We start from the raw sequence: 27,094 nt of genomic DNA on the forward strand, positions 1-27,094 counted from the left end.
ATCACAAATAAAAAGAAAATAATCTTAAAATGGAGTCGTTTTCTTTGTTTGATGTCGTTCCTGTTGAATCTATTTCGAAAAATGTCTTTATTTTTACCTGTATATTTATGGATATTGGGTATAATATAGGAACATACAGTAGAGTATTTATATATTTTGTTTATTCCTTATTATTTTATAAATTATCTACTATTTTTATGTAAATGAAGATATTTCATGTTTTTAAATCACCTTTAATCCAGTGCACTTTTATTCCCAGTGATGACCTCGGCACATTGTTCTGTAAATATGCTAACAGTCACTTGTAATTATTTTCTATTCTTTTTTTCTGGTAAAGCACTTGATGATGATGATGATGAGCCAAGTTGAACATTCTGAAATCTGCCCTAACGTTCTTATCATTTCTGAGGAATAAACAAATGGATAAATAAATAAATAAATAAATACTGTTATATTGTAATCTTATGTTGTTAAATTAAATGCCATTAAAAGTCATTTTTTTTAACAACAGCAACAAAAAAAGACACTGATGTGGGTCTGTCAGTGAAGTTTGCTCGTCATCACTCTCCCCGCCCTCCCACCTGCGCTCCAGTAGGAGTGGGCGCGGTGTAATCACGAAAGCCCCGCCTCATGGGCGTGTCGTATGCAAATCCGGGGACGGCATCCACCTGCCGAGGCGCTTCCTGCAGCAGTGAGAGCGAGAGACAGGCGAGAGTCCGGCCGGAGAGCTCCGGGACACTGCGCGCTTCCTCCTGCACTGCGCCTCTGGATCCGCTACCTGCTCCTCAGGAGCTTTCACTCCCAGCCCAGTGTGTGAGGAACATCAGGACTATACACACACACACACACACACACCCCGCTGTGGATTGGTGCGCCCGCTGTGGATTGGTGTGGGCTTTTTGTTTTCAGTATTATTTGCTTTTTTCCCCTAAAAGGACTGAGGATTTCCACTTCCGACCTGTCAGGTAAGATCTCACAGCTTTCTCTGCTTTTCAGAGCTTCACTGAAGAACAGCTGAGCATTATTTATTTATTTAGGAGTATTTTCTTTCCTCATATATTATATATTTAGTGCCTGTTTTGGAAAAAAAAGTGAGGTGCAACTTTATTATGAAGGCGTGCACACGGTTGATTGTTTTTTCCCCCCTGATGTTCCTGTGAAGAAGAGAGAAAGTGAGTGTTGGTCAGAAACCCATCCTGGAATAAAGAGCATGAAGAAGCTCCAGGTCCGCGGTGCGCTCGAGCTGTGTGCGTAAAAGCCGACTCCATGCGCTTCCTCCGGCTGAGCTGGAAACTTTTAAAGTCTGGCTTAATGATGCACTTTAAACTGCGTTTTATTTCATATCCTGATGATCTGATCGACCAGATCTCTCTCTCTCTCTCTCTCTCTCTCTCTCTCTCTCTCTCTCTCTCTCTCTCTCCATGTGCTCTGTCAATATCTGTAATCATATACAATACTTCGCACACGCGCGCCAGACCTGGAACCTGGAGGCTCTCAATTTTCTGTCCATATTTATTTTTTCTGTATGTATGTGTTTTGTTTATGTATTTATTTAAGGACCTCTTGTGGTGCAAAACAAATTCCAAAAATAATCCTCATGACTGCAGTACAGATTTCTTCTCTGAGCACAATCCACTGTTGGAGCAGAACAAACCACTGTTAATATTTTTATTCATGGATCTGTTCCAGCTTTTTGTTGCACTGACACTGCACCGTGTGAACCTGTCTCACAGCCTGACAGCAGCATTTTGTGATTTTAATTTGAATGCAATTTAATATCAGTTCAAGTTGAAATGAGTCTTAAATTCAGCAGTCGATTTGAAGTGAGAAGAGAATTGGGTTGATCACAGCAGTTAATGCTGATCAGAAACAAAGTGTTCACATCTGGAAAGAAATTTGAATGACTGATTCATTCATTCAATCAATAAATAAGACTCTCGGAGCCCCTGAGTTTGCTGCTCCCTGAACCCGTCTGTGAGAAACCTGGTGATCCTCAGCAGAAATGAATGATTTGATCCGAGAGACGCTGCGAATAAACAGCTGTGGAACGCTCAGTGTGGAATTAAAGCGCTGACCCTGTTATTGTGTGGCTGGTTTGTGGTTTGGGAGGTTTGTGTTGTACATGGCAACCTGCTCACAGTGTATGAAGTGCAGGAAGGATTAGTGATGTTGTAAGCGCTGGTGTTTAATTCAGTTTAAAGCCTGACACTCACTCATCACCCACAGAGTGTGTGAGCTTTAACGTCCTCGCTGTGGCTCTTTACAGCTGCCTTTAAACACATGTTTACTTTCTGATCCTCAAAGTGCACGGTCTGTGACACTCTCGAGCCGTCTGTGATACTCAGTAACACTCTATAACAGTCTGTAACACTCTGTACAGGTCTAAAGCACTCTTTTACACTCTGTAACAGTCTGTAACACTCTGTACAGGTCTAAAGCACTCTTTTATACTCTATAACAGTCTGTAACACTCTGTACAGGTCTAAATCACTCTTTTATACTCTGTAACAGTCTGTAACAGTCTGTAACACTCTGTACAGGTCTAAAGCACTCTTTTACACTGTAACAGTCTGTAACACTCTGTACAGACCTAAAGCACTCTTTTACACTGTAACAGCCTGTAACACTCTGTACAGGTCTAAATCACTCTTTTACACTCTGTAACAGTCTGTAACACTGTACAGGTCTAAAGCACTCTTTTATACTCTATAACAGTCTGTAACACTCTGTACAGGTCTAAAGCACTCTTTTACACTCTGTAACAGTCTGTAACACTCTGTACAGGTCTAAAGCACTCTTTTACACTCTGTAACAGTCTGTAACAGTCTGTAACACTCTGTACAGGTCTAAAGCACTCTTTTACACTGTAACAGTCTGTAACACTCTGTACAGACCTAAAGCACTCTTTTACACTGTAACAGCCTGTAACACTCTGTACAGGTCTAAATCACTCTTTTACACTCTGTAACAGTCTGTAACACTGTACAGGTCTAAAGCACTCTTTTATACTCTATAACAGTCTGTAACACTCTGTACAGGTCTAAAGCACTCTTTTATACTCTGTACAGGTCTAAATCACTCTTTTACATTCTGTAACAGTCTGTAACACTCTGTACAGGTCTAAAGCACTCTTTTACGCTCTGTAACAGTCTGTAACACTCCGTACAGGTCTAAATCACTCTTTTATATTCTATAACAGTCTGTATAGGTCTACACTCTGTACAGGCCTAAAGCACTTTTTTTTACACTCTGTAACAGTCTGTAACACTCTGTACAGGTCTAAAGCACTCTTTTACCCTCTGTAACAGTCTGTAACACTCCGTACAGGTCTAAAGCACTCTTTTACACTGTAACAGTCTGTAACACTCTGTACAGACCTAAAGCACTCTTTTACACTCTGTAACAGTCTGTAACACTCTGTACAGGTCTAAAGCACTCTTTTACGCTCTGTAACAGTCTGTAACACTCTGTACAGGTCTAAAGCACTCTTTTACCCTCTGTAACAGTCTGTAACACTCCGTACAGGTCTAAAGCACTCTTTTACACTGTAACAGTCTGTAACACTCTGTACAGGCCTAAAGCACTTTTTTTACACTCTGTAACAGTCTGTAACACTCTGTACAGGTCTAAAGCACTCTTTTACACTCTGTAACAGTCTGTAACACTCTGTACAGGTCTAAAGCACTCTTTTACACTCTGTAACAGTCTGTAACACTCTGTACAGGTCTAAAGCACTCTTTTACACTGTAACAGCCTGTAACACTCTATACAGGTCTAAATCACTCTTTTACACTCTGTAACAGTGTGTAACACTGTACAGGTCTAAATCACTCTTTTATACTCTATAACAGTCTGTAACACTCTGTACAGGTCTAAATCACTCTTTTATACTCTGTACAGGTCTAAATCACTCTTTTACATTCTGTAACAGTCTGTAACACTCTGTACAGGTCTAAAGCACTCTTTTACGCTCTGTAACAGTCTGTAACACTCCGTAGAGGTCTAAATCACTCTTTTATACTCTATAACAGTCTGTAACACTCTGTACAGGTCTAAAGCACTCTTTTATACTCTGTACAGGTCTAAATCACTCTTTTACACTCTGTAACAGTCTGTAACACTCTGTACAGGTCTAAATCACTCTTTTATACTCTGTACCACTCTATAAACATCCGTAACACTGTAATTCTTTTCAGCACATTCTTATAACACTTGAGAACAGCCTGTAACACTCTGTACAGGTCTAAAGGACTCTTTTACATTCTGTAACACTGTGACAATCTGTAAAGGTCTGTGACAGTCTATAACACGAACGGTCTGTAACACTTTGTAAAGGTCTGTAACACTAATCCTTTGTAACACCTTCTTATAACACTCTAGAACAGCCTGTAACACTCTCCAACACTGTCAAGGTGTTTCATACTTTAGAACAGTCTGTAACACTAGAACAGTCTGTAACACTCTGTAAAGGTCTGGAACACTCTCCAACACTGTCAAGGTGTTTCATACTTCAGAACAGTCTGTAACACTGTAACACTTTGTCAAGGTCTGTAATGCTGTCATTCTTTAACACTCTGGAAAGGTCTAAAGCGCTCTTTTACACTCTATAACACTTGTCTGTAACACTGACAGTCTGTCACACTAAAAGTCTGTAACACCCTGTAAAGTTCTCTCACAGTCCGTAACAGTCTGTAACACTCAAAAGAGATATAAAAGTTCTATATGCATCTATAACAGTCTGTCGCAGGCGATAACTTTCGACGACAAAATACAGGGTGTTTCAAAAAAAAATTTAGATTATTTGAGATGTAAATATCCCAGAAACTACACAGTCCAGGCAAATGAAACTGAACAGGCTTAATGTTGAGTGATATAAGATTTAATTCCTCAAAATTTGAATGAGAAATTCAAAGGTATGTGGATTCCATGAATGATTTCACAAATTTCCGATTGTGTTCGACTGTGTTTGAGCGTACTCGAACACACACAACGCCTTTTCTTTTCCAGTGAATGGCATTTCTATACATAAAAAGATAAAAACAACAACAACATTAAACATTAAAATTTTGACCTGTTTCCACACATGCTGTTAAAATTTGAGGTCAATTGAACAAGAATTGGCAAAGTTATTAGATTGTGAAATGATATCAAATTTTTTGAAACACCCTGTATAACCATCTGCAGCAGTCGATAGTGACCAAATATCAGTCTGTTACCATATCGCATTCTGTAACTCAAAGTCTGTAAGTGTCTGTAAAAGTCTGTATATCACTGTATATCAGTGTATAACACCATCATGATATAACAGACTATAAATAAATCTGTCAAAGTCTAAAAGTGTGTATAAACGTCTGTAGCTGTATATAAGTGGATTTAATTGTCTAGAACTCGATAACAGTCTGTGAGTGTTTATATCGAGAGCGGTCTGGAACCATCTGTAAATGTCTTTTACTGTCTGTGAATCTATAGATACATCTGTAGTAGTGTGTGTGTGTGTCTCTCTCTCTCTCTCTCTCTCTCTCTCTCTCTCTCTGTCTGTTGTGGTGACTGTGTATAATTGTTGTTTAGTTTTCTCTTGCTTGCGTGAAGAAGGTGGTTGTGTATTGGGATAAACACTGCAACACTTAACAAATTGCCTGCAAATACCTGAGGTTTGAGCAGCTGCTTCCACTCTGCTCAGACTCTCTCTCTCTCTCTCTCTCTCTATCTCGCTCTCTCTCGCTCTGCCCGGACACAGTTTTGGACCAAATTTCTCTCCGTTTGACAGAAGACCCTCGCCGTACTGATGCACAGTGGCTTTGGGGATTTAGCGCAGGGTTGCCAGGTCTTTGTAAAAGAGAGCCAGGATGCACTCAGAAACTTGAGTGTAAAATGTGTTTATAGGACATTCGGAGTGAGCAGATTGGGAATAAGAGTCGTGGGATAAACACAGGACAGTCTTTATGCTCACAGCAGGGTTAGCGTGTGTGAGATCATCCAGAAAGAAAGCTTATAAACTGAAATTGTGTTCCGATGTCCATCAGGTCTCATCTCATCTCATTATCTGTAGCCGCTTTATCCTTCTACAGGGTCGCAGGCAAGCTGGAGCCTATCCCAGCTGACTACGGACGAAAGGCGGGGTTCACCCTGGACAAGTCGCCAGGTCATCACAGGGCTGACACATAGACACAGACAACCATTCACACTCACATTCACACCTACGCTCAATTTAGAGTCACCAGTTAACCTAACCTGCATGTCTTTGGACTGTGGGGGAAACCGGAGCACCCGGAGGAAACCCACGTGGACACGGGGAGAACATGCAAACTCCACACAGAAAGGCCCTCGCCGGCCCCGGGGCTCGAACCCAGGACCTTCTTGCTGTGAGGCGACAGCGCTAACCACTACACCACCGTGCCGCCCGTCCATCAGGTCATTCAGCTCAATTTAGCACGAGTCACTGAACATTTAATTTTATTTAATTTTATTTTATTTCAACCTGTGTGCTGAGAATAAACCTTCATTTATGATGGTGGTGAGACAAACTCGTATACATGTCCCTGACACTGTGATTCCCTGCATTTTTGGTGGATCATGTTGATCTCTGCCACTTTAATAGGAACACCTGTGCACATGTTCGATTTATCGAATCATCCCTTTATGTAGCATCGAATCGTGGAGACTTTTAGCTCCGTTAGCGTTCAGATCAGACATCAGAATGGAGTAATGTGTGAGCTCAGGTTGTTGGTTCCAGTTTGGTTTGATTTGAGAAACTGCGCAACACGTCCAGTCTTGAGGTCAAACCCACATGTCTGTATCGCGCCGCTGCCTCGTGATTGGCTCATTCCAGGGACAAGTTCATGAATGAGCAGCTGTTCCTAATAAAGTGTCCGGTGTATGTAGATAGGCTTCTGTTTGCAAGTTTGAAATACATTTTATTGATTATAAACCTCAAAACCCCCAAAACTTAAACTGAAAAGTTTATGAGCCTTGAATTATGTGGAGTAATATTTACAATATGATGATTATTTTCCTGCTTTTTATCAAATTCATTTGTTTTCATCGATCCTCATTAAAAAAGCCTCTCGTTCATTCTGTTATTAAACTCTCAATATCTCGGTGACTGTTTTTGTTTGAGGGAATGAAATAATACTGTTTTTTTAATTTTTATTTATTTTTTGTACACACAAGGTGCATGTATTGCACATTCTCCTGGTCAGGTATTTCTATTTGTTTGGCTCGCAGATCGAGAAAACATTCAGAGACGACAAAACTGTGAATCAGCTTGGCACTTAGGAAAGTAAAGATTTTAGCAGCTCCATGTTATTTTGAAGAGAGGGGTGGGTTTTTTTTCTTTTGTGAGAGCAGGACATTGATTTTCAGGCAAACCCAAGAGAGGAATGAAAAAAAAAAAAAACCGGCAGAGTGGATAGCGAAGGCTTGAAAAATCTCAGAAGTTGCTCCAAAACAGTAAAGTTTCTGGAGGCACGGAATGATTGTGTCCTTTCAGCAGCTGTTCCTGCAGTTTAACGACTTCAGCTGAGGGCTGTGACAGCGTGTCTTCTGTTTGGATTTAACGTCTCGCTCCACATGGCCCGTATTTGAGTTGGATGCAAACGGGCGTGCTTTTAGCTCCAGTTTGACGTCCTGCATATCCATGAGATGGAACAGAAAATGTGTGTGTGTGATACTATAGCACAGTCCTACGATTGCAAGTTCGTCAAAGTTCACAACTCTGCAGCGTTTGCACTAATTTTGCTCATAATTTCTGCACCTTGTGTGGCGTTGCTTGGCAACAAATCACAGTCGATTGCACTTCTTACACCTTCAGTGTTTTATTTTTATTTTTCAGTATTCCAAACTGGTGCACGATGCTTTCAGACAGGTTCCGGTTGGTCCGGATTCTCCTGGTGCTGTTTGTTCTACTGGTTCCGAGCTCGGCCAACGATGCTCTCTCGGCCCCTCGGGTCTACCTCCCCTTTAAAGGTAAGAGACTGATGTCCTTCTTCTTCCTTGCGCTTGGCTTGTGTTTCTGTCTCTTTGTGTGTTTGATGAAAAGAATCTCTTGGTAGACCTTTCGATTTTTAGTGGGATTCTGACTGAGCTTTTGATTTTCTCTAAACTATGTGATGAATGTTTGGGAATATGGTGGAAGACGTGATGGCAGTGGGAGCGAGCAGATATAAATCGTGCAGCTCAACAACTTGGCACGTGTTTTTCCCGACCAGCTGCTTCTGCTTGCACGCTGTGTCAGAATAATTAAAAACACAAACGAAGGGAAACCACCAAGAGCATCTGAACCCAACGCTGACAAAGAACAGAAAACGGATCTGAGCTGTTCACATGGATTCATCTGCATGTAGTTTCTTCTTTTCAAGGGCAATATTTCCTGAAATAATCACGCCCATCACACACTTCTGTTTGCCGTTGTTGTTGCTCTGCCAGGTCAGCACTTCATGCAAAGATCCATAAAAACCCGCTCGCTCTGAAACTTTTCCCTTGATTAGACCGGCCTGTCTCTGGGGAACTCGAGGTATTTTCTCGACTCTAAATTGTCTCGAGCAGTGAAGCAAATCACGAAGCTCAGGGTCCGTGCTGGAGCTGATCAGCCCTGTGATTAGCCTGAGCAGCCGAGGGAGAAGTCTGTTCCCTGCTCGCTCGCCCTGCCTCACAGTCGAGTTAATTGTGTGGGCCGGCACAGTTCATTATTAAGGTTCTTTTTTTCCAGTCTTAATCAAGATGGATTTAACACACCGCTGAGTGCGTATGGAGTCGCTCGTTTCCGTTCCGAGGCTGTTCCTGCAGACTCGACTCATTTTCCCTGTGATGGATTTCCGCTGACCTTCTCTCTCTCCTGCTGATCGATACACACCTGAGTTTCTGCTCTCTCATAGCCTAGTAAACTAGACCCACCCGCCTAGCGGCCAAAAATATTTTTGCCTACGAGTGGGTCTAGCCTCGGACCATATCAACAACACACCCCGGGCATCAAATCGTGCCCGCCAATCACAACACAAAGTTTTTGTTTGGATTCTTTGGGCGGGCTTTTGCAGGAGTGACGACAAGGCTGCGCGACGCTGGAGAAAGCGCTATTGAACAGCGCTCGTTTGACTCCGCTTTGGAATCAGTTTTAGAAGAATTAGACTTGGAGTTTTCGTTGAAACATGAGCAGGAAGAGGCTCTCCGCTCATTCCATGATCGCTGAATCTTCACCAAAACACTCGACGCTCCAGTGGTGTCCCTCTCCACATGCTGTTTGTTTACCCCATAGACATATAAACATAGACGCCGCATTAGCTGGTGGCCCGTTTCTGGGATACGTCAGAGTGTCCGCCATATTTGGTGTGGCAAATCTTCCCCGTAAACCAATGCAAGTAAATGGACTGAACTTCATAAAGCCCCTTTCTACAATAATATTTAACTCGATGCCTTTTATTCACCCATTAAGACACACACACATATTTGGGAAACAAACAGGGATCAAAACAACACATATAACTTTTAATGTGATGGTTATAAATAGTGTGCGAAATACCCTGTACACTGCAAACTAGCGACAGATACGCGATAGATAGCTCAGGTAAGCTAATCAGTCAGCATACCGTACAGGCTTTCGTCTAAACGGGGGAACAGGGGCGCTGCGCCCTCTTACTCTCGGCGTGCGCCCCCTTACTGACTCCGTGAAAACATCCCAGCAACACTACGTGACAATGTGTCTGATCATCAAATACGTTATAATTGCTCCAAAAATATTCCAATCATAGTAGATACACCGCCAGACGGTGCAAAAACAATCCAAATTGGCGTTTTCCAGACTGAGGCGCCATGTTGTTTAGTTGTTTACTTGTCGTGACTGCTCTCGCGAGATTTGACATGGGTTACATACAGTACAAGGTCAGCTGACTTGTAGAGCGAGATTTCTCGAGACTGAATGACCTTTCACCCACCGGCGCGGGAGTTTTTGACAGAAGTAGTTCGCGAGTTGTTTTTGTTGACGCTTGGGCATTTAAAGATGTCATCCCGCGGCACGAAACGGAAGAAAGCCAAAGACTGTCCGGGGCAGAAGAAGATTACTTCTTTCTTTTTCAATGTTGACAGACAATTTGTTACAATTTCCCTCTCAGATAGCCTCAGAATGTCCCATTGGAGCATTTTTCAAAGGCTTTGCACGGCGGGGGGGGGACAACCAGCACCATCTCCCCCCCCGCTTCGCTCCCTCGCCATGGTGAGCGCCCTCATACTAAATTTTTCTAGAAAAAACCCTGCCGTAGCAAGCTACCAAAACCTGAGGCCACAATAACCAACCTACAAGACTGAATATGATAAATGATGGAAATAGTGGAAAAACTGGAAATAGTGAATGAAAATAAAAATGTACTGTTTTATTTATTGAGTCACCACACAGACCTGCTCTCGCTGAATAAAGTGAGCTGAATGAGCGCCAAACTGAGTTCGGCCAGGTTCTAACGTCATACCAAAACAAAATACATCACTGATTCCTTCACATTCAGAAAGGTTAAAAACATTCATCATACGTTCAAAAACGTTCATTATAGTGTGGCACTGTATTCTCTAATTCTCACTGCCTATAACTCTACACCCCCCCGGTGGAGATGAGCTGGGAGACTGAAGGAACAGTATTGAAAAGTATTTTTCCAGTCTCACCTGTGAAAGGTAATCTCATGTGATCTCGTTTGGACGGTAAACCTGTTGGTACAGTTAAACGCAGCACCTCCACTTTGCCACATCCAATATGGCGGCGAGGATGACGTATGATTCTACGCAGAATGCGGCGTCTATGTTTATATGTCTATGGTTTACCCTCCCCCACTGCTTTCTGTCGCTCTGACTACATCACAGTCACTGTTGCGCTGATTGGTCAGAGCGTTGGCCTATACGCACAGAGACAGTTTGAAAGACAACGGGTTGTTCCTACCCACACCCTTCGGAAATGTCTACGACCGAGACCAGACTAAATATTCACATTTAGTCTGGCTTGCCAGGCTAGCTCTCTCAGGCAGAGAAGTGAAATTGGGACGCGTTGAATCAGCGTCTCAGGGAAGGCAATGTTGATCAAGAACCAGCTCGACCATGTCTGACCATGGAACTGCATTTGTGTGAGTTAAGATGCAAAAACTTGCTTTCACATCCACAGTGCTCACTCAGAATGGATGGATCCCCGGTATGTTCTCGTCCTCTGTCCAGTTCTCTTGGGATGTAAGAACACCGCAATCACGATTGGGTCTTAGAGCACCTCTTGGCCCATTTCCAAATGGATTGAGTCAGAAAGTGATTTGACTTGAGTGCTGGAAGTGAATCAGATATACCGTGTGTTTTGGGTTTACAACATTTTGGGTTGACGCGTTTTGGGTTGTGACCTGAGCCATGATGCGCAAACTGAGCTTTCAGCACTGTCATACTGCATAAACACCATGTGTTCTGGAGATTTTTCCTTCTAATCTGTTCACCGCTGGCTTCATGTTCGCTGTGCTTTCTTCACACTTTGCAAAAAGCTTTGCTCGTCTTTTTCCATCCCCATATTTCTGACCAGTGAGTGAAACAGATTTTTGAGGATGTTTTCTCCCCAAGATGCTCCTTGGCCAATTTTTTTTTTTTGTTTGTTTTACGTTCAGAATTGTGAGATTGCACGATGCTGCTTTCGATTTGATCTAAAACAAGGGACTTTAGAAATCGCATGGCTTCATGCTGCCTTCCACTTGAACAGATTTTCTCTCAGGAGCATCAGCAGCAGTTTAAACTGCGGTCCCTATATCAGACCATATCATGTGATCATGTGACCCACCGTGTTATCTCTGATTACCAAATCAGAAACATTTGAGCTTGCTGTTTAATATTCATATCTTTGGACTTGAACATGGGGTTAATAGTTCGTGGTTGGTCTCCATTTTGGAGTTCAGGAACAAGCAGCTGGTGTGTTGATTACCTGTCTGTTCCCGCCTGAGTATCGCAGCAGGATTTGGCAATAAAGCCGCAGATTTACATAAGCGTGTTTTCACTGATGTCAGATGTCTCTCCACATTGATTTTGGAGAACGAGTGCAAACCTCATCAAGGAAAAGCACCTGCAGCTCATCGTGGTGTTTTTTTTTTTTTTATAACCCGCTTGAAAGCTAATTGATGTGCAGTTAATCACAGAAGGTTATTGCCATTCTGATGAGCTATGATTTCCGACTAACCGCAGTTTCATCACGGCTGATTATTTGACTTTATAAAACAGTAGTGTCTTGGCAAAACCTCTGACGTCTGACTGATTAGATGCACCACTTTCTTTCTCCTCCCAGTGTTTTTGGCCAGATATATATATTTTTTCCTAGCACGTAATTCCAAACCTGTCAATTTCGTGTCGGGCTTTTAAATTTTTTTTTAATGTTCCCCTCCTGAGAGAGGGCCGTTATGGTGATATCCTCCATCGTGTAACATGAGGTGGGCCAAACGGAGCAGACAAGGTCGCTTCCCAAATTCCCAAACCTGGCTCACTCTGCCAGGGGTTCAGGAGGCACAACCCCTTCACGTGAGGGACGTTCCGCTTCTCGGTCCAGCAGAGACGCTCCGCTCTGAGAATTAATCCGGAACACCTTGATTGTTCTTTGAGCTTTGTGACTTCCTTCCCTTTGCGTTGTGGCTCGTCAAAATCCTTCCCTGGAGTGAGGGTGGGGGTGGGGGGTTGATGGTCCTGAGCAGGAGACCTAAATCAAAGACAGCTGTGGAGCGTACAGGATCTCATTTAGTCTGGAATGATGGATCAGATGTCACATTTGTGTTGAAACCCAAAAAGATACCAATTTCCAAGTTGTTGTGCCGGATTTTATCCGTATTCCAGCTTCCAAGGTGTACAAATCACAAACATGGGATAGTTTGGGAATGGTCAACCATAAACGTTCATTTAAAAAAAAAAAAAAAAGGTTCTTCAAGGGTTCTTTGGCTTGAAGAATGCTCCACTTTCTAAATGAGCTCTACTTGGAATCCTTTGTGATAAAGCAACACTCTAAAGCTCTTTCGCGTTCCCTGAGAGCGACACAACAACTTCCAGTGTTTATTTCTTGCTTGATTATCCTTTGTACTTCAGCAGGAAGTGGAGCACGTCCATACACTTGTTGTTGGTTCTAAGATCCCTGCTCTTGGCTGCAGGAGTGGAACCCAGTGTGTTCTTCTGCTGTTGCATGCTGAGATGCTTCTTTTCTGCTCACCATGATTGTAAAGAGTGATTTATATGAGTTACTGTATCCTTCCTGGCAAAAAAGCTCGAACCAATCTGTCCATTTTCTGATCTCTGACCCTCTCTTATTAACAAGGCATTTGTTTCCACCTACAGAACTGTCCTTCATTCACTCACTCGAGGTTTTTTGTTTTTCGCACCGTTCTGTGTAAACTCTAGAGCCTGTTGTGTGTGAAAACCCCAGGAGATCAGCAGTTTCTGAAATACTCAAACCTTCAGGCTCCATCCGGCTCAAACCAACCAACACCCATACTGTACCACAGTGAAAGAAAGAAAGTCACACTTCACTCTGAGATCACAATTCTTCCCATTCTGATGTTTGAACATTAACTGAAGCTCTTGATTTGTATCTGTATGATTCGATGCGTCGTGCTGCTGTCGAGGGATTGACTGATTTGAGAACTAATGGGTGTTCCTAATAAACTGGCCAGTGAGTGTATATATAGTATAACTGATGGTGTATAGGCACGTAGCTGCACATTGTTCAGATTCAGTTCCAGTGCAGAACAGTAGTGCGTGCTGGATCAAGTGCTATTTTATAAGCTGTTCAATAATGTGTGTGGAAGCCATATTCAGGGTTCGACATTAGCACTTGCCCAATGGCCCGGCGGTGTTTTTTATGTCTTTCGGGCCAGTTCGGGCCACTAAATTTGGCCAAACAGTGGCCCGGGCGGGCCAGTACATTTTCGATACAAATTAACAAATTTTATTACTCATATTTTACCCAGAATTGTGAAGAAATTGTTCGTAAAATGCACCTTTTCGATACAAGGTCCGCCATCTTTGTTTTTGTCATCCTCTGCTCCGCTCCGCCCCACGGCAGGAGTGTGTCGTCTTCGTGCATCTTCGGAAATGTTCGGCTTCATTTTGAACTCGGCAGCCAATCAGAGCGCGCGACGTCACGCTCGGTTTACAACTCGCCAAATCGTAAAACAGCATTTCAGCACACGCGCTTTGGCTTCAGATGGTGTAAAATCGTTCAGACTTTGTATATTAATATCAAAATTTCAGGATACACTGCCAAGAAATATGGCTACACGTGTATCAACTTTTAGTGATTCAAGAATTAAGTATAAATGTTGGTTGCTATGACTGAAATAGAAGAACAGATAAAATAATGTGGTAAATTAGATCTGATCCCATATATTACATTATTCAAATATCCAAAGATGATGAAATCTATCAAAATAGCCAAACTAGGTTTACATTAGTTCATTACAACAAAAGTAATAACTATTCTGACCCTCTCTGGTACAACCAGACCATGCTAAACCCAGTATACCCCCAGTTGCTAGGGTATCTGCTGTTGCCATGGCAACGGTTTATGCAAATGAGCTGAATTTGCAAAAATTTACTACTAGTTCCCCCAAGGACATATCCTGAAAATTTGGTGTTTATATCTTGTCTTATTAAAAAAAAAAATTTCACCCCTTTTTGGCTAACCTGAGCATACCTGTTAATTAGCTAATTAACAGGTAATTAGGGTTATAAATCACCCCCGAGCAGGTAAGGCTTTGCAAAAATCTCACTAGATTATTCCCCAAAGTCCACCCTTTCAGGAAATGTATGGTTTGTCAGTGATTCTCATGATATTTTATTAATTAAGAAATAAAACTTCTTCATGGGCAATAAAAATGCCCATTTAAATCCAGCATGATGAGGGTTAGTATGCCACCCTCACCTTTCATCCAGACTTGGGACTGGCCTGTGTGTGTCTTGTGGCTATTATATAAAGGTGTATTTAAAAAGTTAATTGTACTTCTATTTCTATAAGAATATCTACAGTGGTGAGAATTCAATATCTACAATGTTGAGAATGTATGAGCCAAAGTTGAAACCATGACAAAAAAGGAAAATATGTCTCCATCACACAGGGTGGGTTACAGGCAAAGCTTATTCTATAAACAAGCTAGTTGCATGGTGAGGCAAAACTTAGCTTATTCTAAAACTTATACAAACAATTGTTAATGTAAAACAGTAATCAACAGCATGCGTTAAACGAACAGAGAACAAGAACAAAGGAAATTTTTAAATGTAACTAAGAAATTGATAGAACAAGAAATGCAAACAATAAAATATAAATGTGAACAAACAATAAAGATATAATAATGTTAGCAAAATATGAATAATCTTATTTTCATTAATTTCACCTTAAAATGCACCAGAATGCACGAATATGAATTGAAAAATCTAAATTTTCCAGGGGAGGGCCCCCGAACCCCCTCTTTGTGCAAGCAGCTGTGGTTCAGGTACCACGCGCATTCGGGCCACCACATTTTCCATTTGGGCCAGTAACTTTTCAATTCCACTGGCCCACTGGGCCACCAGTGGTAAATGCTTAATGTCTAGGCCTGCATATTGGAAAATTAATTCAAATTTGCAGAGAATAATGTGACTTATTAGAAGCAGGACTAAAACTTGCCATCCATCCATCCATCCATCCATCCATCCATCCATCCATCCATTATCGTATTCATCTGTTTATTTTCCTTTTTTAAATTGTCTCTTGCTTTTCTGTTGCATTGCTGAACATTGACATAAATACTGACACAACTTTTGGCCTGAAGATGGAAATTCGGCCCTTGTTAGATCATGCGTGAGAAAGTATCATTTCTAGGTTTATTGCCAAAACATTTGTCATGCAGTAGAAGTTCATTGGGAAAGATTTGGCACTCATGTCTGGAAGGTTGTGGGTTCAAATCCCAGGACAGTCAAAGAGCCAATGTTGTGCCCTTGACTGTTAACTTTGGATAAAAATGTCTTTCTTTTCCTTTCAGAGTGATGCTAAATAGCCATAGCGTACGTAAAATCTGGGCAACGTAACAAATTTGTTCAAATCAACAACCTTGTAACCAATCTGCAGTCTCCATGTCGTGCTGCTCGAGAGCAGACGTAAGGTGAGGCAGCGTGGAGAATCGGTCACGTCTTTCAGAAGCAGATCACTTCATGCACACGTGCACTCACACAGCTAGCGCCAAGCCCAGTCGCCAGCAACCCTCTGGGGGGTTCTGACCCTTTCCCCTCATGTTTAGTCTTGGCTAATCATTAAATCCGGCCTCTTAAGCCGATCTGAGGCTAGCTTTAGGTTGGGATCCTGGATCTGTGTCAAAGGGAAGGAAGAAAATTTGAACGTTTACGGTGTTTAACCAGGAAGGCTGAGGAGACAGTACGGAGTTGCCTATGGTTACCGTACGACACACACGTGACCAGCGCTGACCTCGGACCTGCCGTCGCTGTTTCTGCTGTTTACATCGACTGAAAGTCTTCTTTATTCTCAGAAGGTCTTCAGAAACACGGAGTCCAAAAAATACACCAGTAAACTGTACTCGGGCAAAGGGAGAACCTTTTTAGAATATGCAGTTTAAAAATGGTCATCAGTGCCATAAATATTGGCACCTCTCATCCGAAGTCTGTTGGGATTGACTGGATGGATGGATGGATGGATGGATGGATGGATGTGAAAGTCCAAAGGCCTGAAGTGGTTAAACCCTTTTTTTTTTTTGCAAGTGTAACAGCTGATCATCAGGCTCGCTCAGTCCTCACGCTGCCTCAGGGGGTAAAAAATGGCATTTTGAAATAACAATAGCATCCGTCGCATCCCCCTCTGTCCCTGCAGATTACAGCTTTTCATACCGTGGCTTGTAATGCTGATTAAAACAGAACAAAGATGAAAAAAGGGAGTGTTTTATTGGATTGTAAGCCAAAGCCTGTTTCCCAGGAGCAGCTCCGTGGCGATGCTTTTTAATCTGGTGGAATTGTTCTTTCCGTGCTCATCCATGCTGATCATTTTAATTTACTCAAAAGCAAAAAAAAAAAAAAACGGTTTGGAATTTTATGAGTGATTTAAAAAAAAAAAAACAGAAGAAGGTCAAGACTGATTTTCTGAGCTGCAGTGAATGGAATGTTGTACCTGCAGGTTAACACCGTGTATGATTAAACCTGCAGAGATGCATAATTTACGCCTGTGTTAGATTTGGCATTGAGACAGAAGCAGGTTTGTTTGAATCCTGGAATCTTGGAGAAAGTAGAATTCCAATATCAGACAAAGAGGTTTTTTTTTTTAAATACTTTGAGGCTTTTCCTGGTCTGATTTTAACCATCGCTTCATTTGAGGAAATGTCCATCTTCCATCCAAAATCTTGGATGTTCTCCCCTTCGCTAATCTAACACCCCATATATGAGCATTGAGACACCTTCAGGCTGTGATTATCCCGATTCTGCAATAAAATCTGATTGCTCAGTTAACCAATGCAACCTTTAACTGCCTTTCTGTGCACCAGAACTGCTTGACCTCACCCTCATCTTAAATGCGTTTTGTATTCGAGTTATGCTAATTCTAATGATGCTAACTATCTGCCAGGTCTGAGCAAGAGTGTGATGGTCCACTGATCTCACCCCGAGGGTTTGAGGCTCTGGTTTGAGAGTTTATTTGATTGCGTGTTGGTGTTGAAGAAGTAAAGTCATCATTTACCTCTGAATTTGTGATTCGGTCCATATTATTGGCTGCCGTCACTTCTGTTTGTTATTTATAGTGTAACTCATGACTGATATCTCAGTAACGAGAATTAATTAACAGGCTGGAAATCTGACGAACGCAAAGCAGTTTGCTGCAATGGACGCTCGTTACTGCAAAGGAAGTGAGTGATTTGGGATCTTTAGGTGCCAGGATGATGAGGATGGAAATGCGTACAGATTGGAGATGTGGGTGAGGAGCAGCATGAAGCACAATGATGTGCCACCTGCTAACATCGGCTCACTCCTGTTACATAATGTAAAATGAAGGGCAGTAGCTCTGAATTTTTCCAGAGAGCCACTGCTGGTTCCTCACCTTCATTCAGGCACTTTGCCCCCTAAAGTGCTTCTGCAGTCTCTGAGAATGATCTGAAATAGAGGTTCTCTTTAAAGCACATTCCAGATGAATATATTGAACTGTAACACTGACAAACAGTCACTGGAGGTCAGTGAATGATTAATTCGTGAGTTGCCTCAGGTTTCTTGAGCTTGAGTTAGCGTCTCCATGGTGTTTCGCATGTTCTCCCTGTGTCTATGTGGGTTTCCTCCAGTTTCTCCAGTTTCCTCCTTCTTCTCAAAAACGTGCTGGGAGCTGGATTGCTTATGAGAAATTTCCCGTCAGTGTGAATGAGTGTGTGTGTGATGGACTGGTGTTCCACCCAGGGTGTATCCCCTCATCCCACCCGGTGTTCCCATGATAGACTCCAGATCCACCATGAAGATGAATAAATGGTGATGCATTATTTCTCATTATTGGTTTTTGGAGCATAAATCATCGGTTCTGTGGTTTTCTGTGGTCCTGTTTGGGAAGCCGAACGAGATGACCAAGTAGATCTCAATTTGCTCGTTTATCTGAATATCTAAGGCTACGTTCACACTGCAGGCTGAAGTGACTCAAATCCGATCTTTTCACCCATATGTGACCTGTATCCGATCTTTTATTGACAATATGAACGACACAGATCCGATTTTTTTCAAATCCGACCCAGGCCGTTTGGATATGTGGTTCTAATTCCGATTCCTATCCGCTCTTTTCATATGCGACTTCAGTCTGAACCACCAGGTCGCATTCATCCGACTTACACGTCATCAACAAGCCACAAACGTCACTATTCTGCGCTGAAGTAGGCGGCGGGTCTCTCAAAAAAAGTTACAACAACATGACGCATAATCACGGGCGCAGATAGAGGGGGGGACTCGTCCCACCCAGATTTAAATTCACCTCGTTCGGTCCCCCCCACTTATAGGGAGGAAAAAACGTCTATGCTGTCTTTCTTTGCATAAGGCAAACCTCACGGAAAAATCAAAAGACTAATTACCATTCGGTTTATTGAGGTGCACGGCAGTGTATACATAGTTGCAACAACTCCCATAAAACAAAACAAAGACTGATATTCGGTTGGTTGAGCTGCGCAGACTGCACAGGTTGCGAGCTCGAGCTTGGTTGCTATGGTAACCCACAACAAGTTTGACAGGCATATCGGGGTTTGGGGTTGGTTTGCTGGCAGCTTTGTCCCCCCCAGTTTTTTGTCCCCCCCAGTTCAAAAAACGTATCTGTGCCCCTGCGCATGACATCAATGCGAGGGACGCTTCGGGCTGTGAAGGTTCTGAATCTTCTCAATGGAAGGACGCAGAGGTTAGGGAGCTGATTTCCATTTGGGGGGGATACAGCTATTCAAGCTAGATTGGATGGGTCATACCGCAACCGGGCGGTTTTACTTCCGTAAACACTGGCCATGCTCACTGCGTGTGACGTCGTCGTATCCTGCAATGCGCATGCGGAACACTTTTAGGTCGCTTTTCGTTCATACTGAGGATCACATACAAGTCGCATATATTTGTTAATGTGAACGACCTCACAAAAAAATCGGATTTCACAAAAAAATCGGAATTGAGCATTAAGCCTTGCAGTGTGAACGTAGCGTAAGTGATTGTCAGCCCTTTGAGCATGAGTCGTCCCTGATCACAGAGTCCCACACTGAAAGTACAAGGGACAAATCCTCTATTACACTTTTTTTAACAAACAGGGAACGGGTTCTTAAACTGGTTCTGTTTCAGGTTCTTTGAACCTCGATGCCAGCAAGCCAGCCCACATTTTCACCAGTTTTGTAATTAAGGATGCGTCATGAACGGAGGGTGTGGCACAACTCACAACAGGAGTAAACAGTAGTCGCAAGATGGCGGAGATCATGCTTTGATGACCTCCAAGATTTTGTTCTGTTATTACAGATATGTTTTTGGTCCTTTTTTTTCTGAACATTTATCCTTTTCCATTGTGTTCTCCATCACTGCACTCCGCTTCCTCTCCAAACTAATGACACGCCCACTGACATGATCATGGTTTGTGCTGGAAAAACCAGCTATGTTTTGGTTCTAGCTGGGAACCAACTTATCAGGTTCTGAACCAATTTATTTTTGGTCGAAATGCGAATTGGAACAGAACCCATTTCCTGTTGGTGAAAAAGGATGACCTGTGTGGCTATGCACACTTGATCTGAGCTGAATTTTTACATCCTAGTTGAGGTGCAGGGGTCAGGAGCACCCTCAAAGGGTTAACAGTTAATGCAGTGGAATGACAGAAACCTGGAAGGGGATTCAAACAGCCAAAGAGCTGACGGAGTTGATTTGGAGAGAGGGAGTACAGGGATCCTGTCTTTCACCTGTCTCACACTCGGTGTCTCAATAGCACCGTTTTGGTAATGTTTAAGCGATTATCAGTCATCTGAGCACAAAGAGTTCAGTGTGTATCCCGAGCAGGAGGATACATTAGCACTCTGAGGTCACATCAGATCAATCCCCTGCTCGAATGACCCGGTTTTTATGTGAAGCAGCGACTTTGGCGGCAAATATATCCCGTTACGTTTCAGGGCTGCTGTGAAAGCACCCAGTCTGAAAGTTTGTCCTGAGATGGGACGGCCCGTGGGTTTTTGCTCGGTACAGGGAAACCTAAGTAGACAGTTGAGCCATGATGATGCTAATGCAGCTGACCGTGGGTGGATGCTAATGGAGTGCTTTCTTTCTTTCTTTCTTTCTTTCTTTCTTTCTTTCTTTCTTTGGCCTGCTACCTTTCTTTCATTGTGAGCAGATTTGGCTCTTTGTGTTCTCGGAGCAGCGGGGTTCTGAGTAGGAAGCGTGGTATGCGATTGAGATGCGATTACCAGACTCGCTCACAAATATCCTTCCTTCCACTCATCCAGTCTGAACATCATTATCACAGGATCGGCTGGAACCGAGATGCAAAGAACAGCAAGCGTTTTATTCCTTTATCCCGCAGCAACCTGCCAGAGATGATTATTATTATTATTATTATTAATTAAAAAACAACACCTCATACTTTTTATCTGTTTCAAGTTAGATGCCATGTTGTGGAATCCATGAAACAGGTTTGTTTCTGTTATCACTTGTTAGAAAGTTTATCTTTGACCATTACAAAGAGTTGATAGTGGAGACTCCTTCCCTGAATGCTGAATAAACGTCTCTGTTGAGGAAAAAAAAATCCCATATCTAAGATCACAGATATGTTTTTTTTTTGTGTGTGTGTGTCATCTCATCTCATTATCTGTAGCCGCTTTATCCTGTTCTACAGGGTCGCAGGCGAGCTGGAGCCTATCCCAGCTGACTACGGGTGAAAGGCGGGGTTCACCCTGGACAAGTCGCCAGGTCATCACAGGGCTGACACATAGACACAGACAACCATTCACACTCACATTCACACCTACGCTCAATTTAGAGTCACCAGTTAACCTAACCTGCATGTCTTTGGACTGTGGGGGAAACCGGAGCACCCGGAGGAAACCCACGCGGACACGGGGAGAACATGCAAACTCCACACAGAAAGGCCCTCGCCGGCCACGGGGCTCGAACCCAGGACCTTCTTGCTGTGAGGCGACAGCGCTAACCACTACACCACCGTGCCGCCGTGTGTGTGTGTGTGTGTGTTAAATAAAAATAATTTATTGCAGAATGAAGTTCTGAGCTTTGACATATGTTATGAATGGAATAGGTTTGTAACATGGTGCATGACTCTGAGCAGAATAATCTGAATGGAGTCAGAAGGGTGTGAGGTTTTGTGTGCGTGCGTGTGTGTGTGTGTGTGTGGGGGGTAAAGTCAGCTAGGATGTGGTTTTGAGGGAATGGGTTATCCATGACTTGGTCGAGCTTCTGGTTTTCTTTTTGCTAATAACGTACACACACAGTCTTAATCACTCAGCCAGCAGTGTGGCATTTTTGTTAGATGGCAGGATTCTAATTCTGACAGAGAGAGAGAGAGAGAATGTGTTTTCCGGACTTTGGTTTAGTGCAAGCACACCACACTCACCACCGGAGTGTATGGAGTGCCTCATTATCCTGTCAACGCATACACACACATGACTAGCCTTCAAAACTGGGATCAAGAAGGCTGCGTGTTGGAGTCAGTGTTTCTTCATAAGCATATCCTGGAAATGGCAAACACAATCTGTTGAACATCTCATTCCAGATTGATTCCATTTCCTGTTCTAATAAGCTCCACTCTGAGATCTGGGAAAGCTTTTCACTCGATTTTGGAGTGTCATTGTGTGGGGTTTGTGTTCATTCAGCGACAAGAGCATTAGTGATCTCAGATGCTGATGTTGGGATGTTGAGGTTCCAGTTCATTCCAAAGGTGTTCAGTGCGGTTGAGTTTCAGTCCGGGGTTAGTGCAGGACACCCGAGTTCTTCACTCCAACCTGAACACACCCATGGAGCTTGCTTTGTGCACAGGGGCATTGTCGTGTTGGACAAGGTTTGGGTTTCTTAGTTTCAGTGGAGGGGAATTGGAACGTTAAAGCATACAGAGACGTTCTATACTTGTGTGTTTTCAGCTTTGTGGTAACACTTTGGGGAAGAACCATATATGGGTCCAGTGGTTAGGGGTGCACATACTTTTGACCATATAGTGCATTTTATCTCCCAGATGGGCTTTATGTTCATTTTTGTACATCTTCATTTGTGTACATCATAAGATATGTAGCAATTCTCGGAAGTGAAGGTGGTGTTGGTGTTTTTTATTTTTTTATTTATTTTTATTTTTTGGATTTTTTTTTTTTTTTTTTTTTTAGCCTGGGGTTTTCAGGTACAAACACCTGTCTCTCAGTGGCACCTTTCAGAATACTTCTGTCGTAACTGGACCTTACACACTACTGGAGCTTTGATGGACAGTCTGTGGAAGTCACTCTGAGAATGAACAATGAGCATAAGTTGAAATGGTGAAGACGTAAACTGAAGGTTTTTTTTTTTAATTTTCCATGTACACCAGAGAATCCTGGTGGCGTATGAGGTATAATCATTGTCTTTCAGCCACAAAGATCTAAAAGTGACTCAGGCACTGACCAGAGATTGGAGAGCAGGGTTCTTTTGCAATGCCGGTGAAAAGAACGCAAGTTTGAGGTTCACACACGCTTTGACGTGTTGAGGATGTTCTCAGCAGGACACATGGAAGTTTCCCAGGGAAGGAAGCAGCACCGCTTTGAGTGAACGCATCCAAGCTTGAAGCTCTCAATGAAGCTGAAGGCACTTGGGTGGCCTGCATTTGTCATTTTGTGCGCGCGCGTGTGTGTGTGTGTGTGTGTGGTTATGGAGAAGCAGCTGGGGAGTTCAACCAGGATTTATGGAGCGTTTGTACACATCTGCATCCAGATGCTACAAGAAGGATGTTCTGGTGAACACCTGGTTCAAATGAGCTTCACTGTCACACTCTTCCATTTCCTTCCCTTTGACGTACTTTCTTTGGTCCAGAGGCAGAAACTGAAGGTCTTTGAGATGATCCTCTTCCTCCTTCACCACCGTGTCCATCTTTTTCTCAATCGCTTGACGAGAAACAGCAGCAGAACCGGACGCCTGGTCTGGGTTTGGGTTCCACGGTCCATCAGGATCCGGCGGTGGTGAATGAGACGGTAATCGTTCCTCCCTGTGGACGTCCATCATGTCAAGTTTTCGCCCCGCAGAGCCACGCCGGTCCATCTGCTTTCTGCATTAGAGCTCACTGGTGAAAACACCTTGCTATTCATTCATGCGCATGACGTTTGTGTTCTCATGGCAGTCGTTCCATTATCCTCGTTCTTTCTTGAATGCTCTTTATTAATTACTGAAACAAAAGACAGGCGTGCTGTCTCCAAATGATTCCCCGCACCCCGTTTCTCCTGCAGGTATCGGAGGCATGGCCTCAGATTTAAAGGTAGAATTATCGAATGCATTACATTGTATTATCGTGTCCAATGGTAATATCATTTACATTTATTTTTTGTTTCAGAAAATCTGCTGTTGAACGAAAATGTACTGAGCTGAATGAGATGTATTGAGTATGTGTATTGTTTTCGTTAGCATACTAAGCTAATTCAGACCAAACACATCTTCAGTGAGTGATTGCATTCAGCGTGAAGGGAACATCGCGCCCGTTTGATTGAACCCTCAGCTCTGCCTCAGTTTTAAGTTGCTTTGGACAGGGCCGCATTAACCCTTGCCGAGGCCCTGGGCAGACACCCCCCCGAGGCCCCACCCCCACATGTTGTCAACTGCGCTCAGCAAATTCACCCCCTCAGACGTGCCTGTCTAACTAGACACAGAAACTTAAATAATGACAGTCAGTGCGTTTACATGCACATCCAAATCGAGCTGCTGTCGGTAATCGAGCTAAGGGTCCCAGCAGAGGTGCCAGAGAAATCCAATCCTACATGCACACAAGGAAATCGAGCTATTGTGTGAGGTACATTGTGCACCCGAGCCACAGGTGGCGCTACACGCCCCATCGTGTTGGTACACTTCCGGTTGTCGTCATGAAGAAGAGCTATTCAAGAGTATAAACAAAGTTATCAGCAGTGTTGCCAGATACTGCTGACGTTTTCCAGCCCAAAACATGTTCAAATCCGCCAAAATGCACTTAAAACCGCCCAATCTGGCAACACTGGCAGTTCTGTGTTCACAAGTTCCGTGTTCAAGCTGTTAGGCTGCTCTAACAGACTGAATGGCTACAAACTGTCCTGCGCAGACCACTGTTTTGTAAGACAACTTATTTTGCACAATTGTATATTTTTCTAAAGTCCATTTTTTGCTTACAAAAAATATTTTTTTGCTTACAATTTAACTTATGTCTTAATAAACACAAAGTTCAATTGTTTTGTTTTTATTGACATTCTTCAGATGTTGGACATTTTTTTTATATACCGTAAAATACCAAATAATAGCCGAGTTCCAATTAACCGCCGAGTTCCCTTTAACGGCCGGGTGTACGCGTGTGTTGTGACAAATAAAGGCCGGTTCCGAATACTCGCCGGGGTCTAAAAAAAAAAAAAAAAAAAAAAAAGCGTCCGAACGTTCTATCTAGAATCTTGAGGCCCAGCACTTTTCTGGTTTTCTGGTGTTTAAACGATTTTGCATTGCATAGTTTTCTACCGAAACAATATGAATGAATGAATGAATGAAATTATTTCTATAATACTGTTTACAACATTTTGTTACGTGATAATAAACATGCCATTTCAATGTTATAATCTTGGTCTACCGTAATATTTCTTGAGGAATGCAACTCCGTAACTTTTGACAGATGTCTTAGCCACCCCTTTGGGTATACCCAACGAAAGCCAGTGTGTGTGGTGACATTGAGGACTGCGGGTTTCCAAGGTTGGACTGCTGCTTCTGTTAAACGACCTAAATTGCCGAATGCATGCGTCAAAGCACACACGGAGTTTTATTAAAGACCTTATACCATTTCACTTGCCCTTACCCATTCGGATCTGGAAGACGCTTTACAAAAAAGGTGAGAGCGTTCTAACATGCATTTCAGTCTGCTCGCGGCCAATCTAATCCAAGGGGCCTTTTCAACAAGTAATCTGTCGTGCAAGTTGGGCAGAAGCACGCGTCAGGCAGGCAACATGTAGGCCTACAAGTCAGTAACCTATTCAACTAACTTTCATCCGAACTTAAGTTTTCTACGGGGTCGAGCCACCGTACCAACTCACTCGGGGAATAGGCTCATATCGGCCAAATAGGGAGACGTCTTGGAGAGAAACGTGAGAATGCAAGATGACAGTATGCAGCCACTGCAGGTCACTTATTTTTCAGCATAAGAAAAAACCCTTTGGTTTGACACTTCGCACCCTAATTATGTTGCTTCAACGTCGCGCCCTCCATGCAATTTCAGATTGACAGACATCGCGAAGCGCAAAGGGTGTGTTAGGACTAGGACTGTTTTGGCCTCTAGAGGCTGCTGTTATTTCCTTTTCATGTCGTGTTTATTTTGGCCTCTAGAGGCCGCCACTGTTCCTGTGTCTTGTGTTTGTGTTAATTGCCTAATTATCTTCACCTGTGTCCTTAATTAGTTTATCTATTTATACCCCTGAGTTCAGTCCTCTTGTCACGGAGTCTTTGTGCTGTTATGTTTATCTCCAGTTTCCTTTGTACTATGTTTTTTGATCTTCTTAGCTTTTGAATTTTTGCACTTTGCTTTTCTTTTGGATTATACTCTTTGGTTTTTTTTTGTCTTTTGTTTTGCCCTGTATATAGTGTATATAGTTTAAATAAACCTTTTGATTCTTTTTCTACTTCCGCCTCACGCCTCTGCATTTGAGTCATCCCCCTGGTGGCCTAGTGGGGGTTTGCTGGATTATCACACCAACGAACCAGGTTCGAATCCCAGCAAAACCCTAACAGAAAGACTCCGTCATGACCGACTCAGCAGAGGCTGCTTCAACTGTCTACCCGGCCAACCTTCAGGGAATTATGGCAGCTTTGACACGCTTCGGAGCGACCATGGACGCTCATGGACGTACGCTCACCAGCCAACGTGAGGCCCTTGCTCGCCACGAGGAACTGCTTCAGCAAATTGGGAAAACCCTGGCACAGCTGACATCTCTGCCTGCATCTCCTGCTCCTGATCCAGTTCCTGCTCCTGATCCAGCTCCCACTCCTGCTCCAGTGCCTCCTGCAATGCTGCCTTCTTCACCTCGCGAACCCAGCCTTCCTGCACCACAGAGGTATGACGGCAAGCACAGTGAGTGCCGAGAGTTCCTTACCCAGTGTCAACTCACCTTTGAGCTTCAGCCTACCACCTACACTACGGATCGCCGCAAGATTGCCTTTGTGATCACCTTATTAGCTGGTAAGGCGCGAGCCTGGGCTACTGCTATCTGGCAAAGACAGGGACCTGAGTGCTTTGATTTCCAGCTGTTTTCTGAAGAGATGCTTCGGGTCTTCGATCAGGCAGACATCAGTACCGACGCAGCCCGAAAGCTCATGTCCATCCGGCAAGGAGGAAGCGTCGCAGATTACGCCATCTCGTTCCGAACACTCGCAGCAGTAAGTGGATGGAACGAGACTGCCCTGGTGTCAGCCTTCCACCATGGTCTGTCTGACC

At 43.2% G+C, this 27,094-nt stretch overlaps 1 protein-coding gene across 2 annotated transcripts in view; it reads left to right on the forward strand.

Moving 5' to 3' along the window:
- Positions 1-673: 673 nt before the first annotated feature.
- Positions 674-27,094, forward strand: part of sema3fb (sema domain, immunoglobulin domain (Ig), short basic domain, secreted, (semaphorin) 3Fb) — an 85,424-nt gene continuing 59,003 nt past the window's right edge. For both annotated transcript variants that reach the window (XM_060910229.1, XM_060910228.1), the window contains exons 1-2: positions 674-965; positions 7,832-7,965. In XM_060910229.1, coding sequence (XP_060766212.1) covers positions 7,851-7,965 — 115 coding nt within the window. In that variant the 5' untranslated portion in view covers positions 674-965; positions 7,832-7,850. The remainder of the gene's footprint in view (positions 966-7,831; positions 7,966-27,094) is intronic.

Source organism: Neoarius graeffei, chromosome 26 (genome assembly GCF_027579695.1).
Source record: "Neoarius graeffei isolate fNeoGra1 chromosome 26, fNeoGra1.pri, whole genome shotgun sequence".
NCBI classification, from domain to species: domain Eukaryota; kingdom Metazoa; phylum Chordata; class Actinopteri; order Siluriformes; family Ariidae; genus Neoarius; species Neoarius graeffei.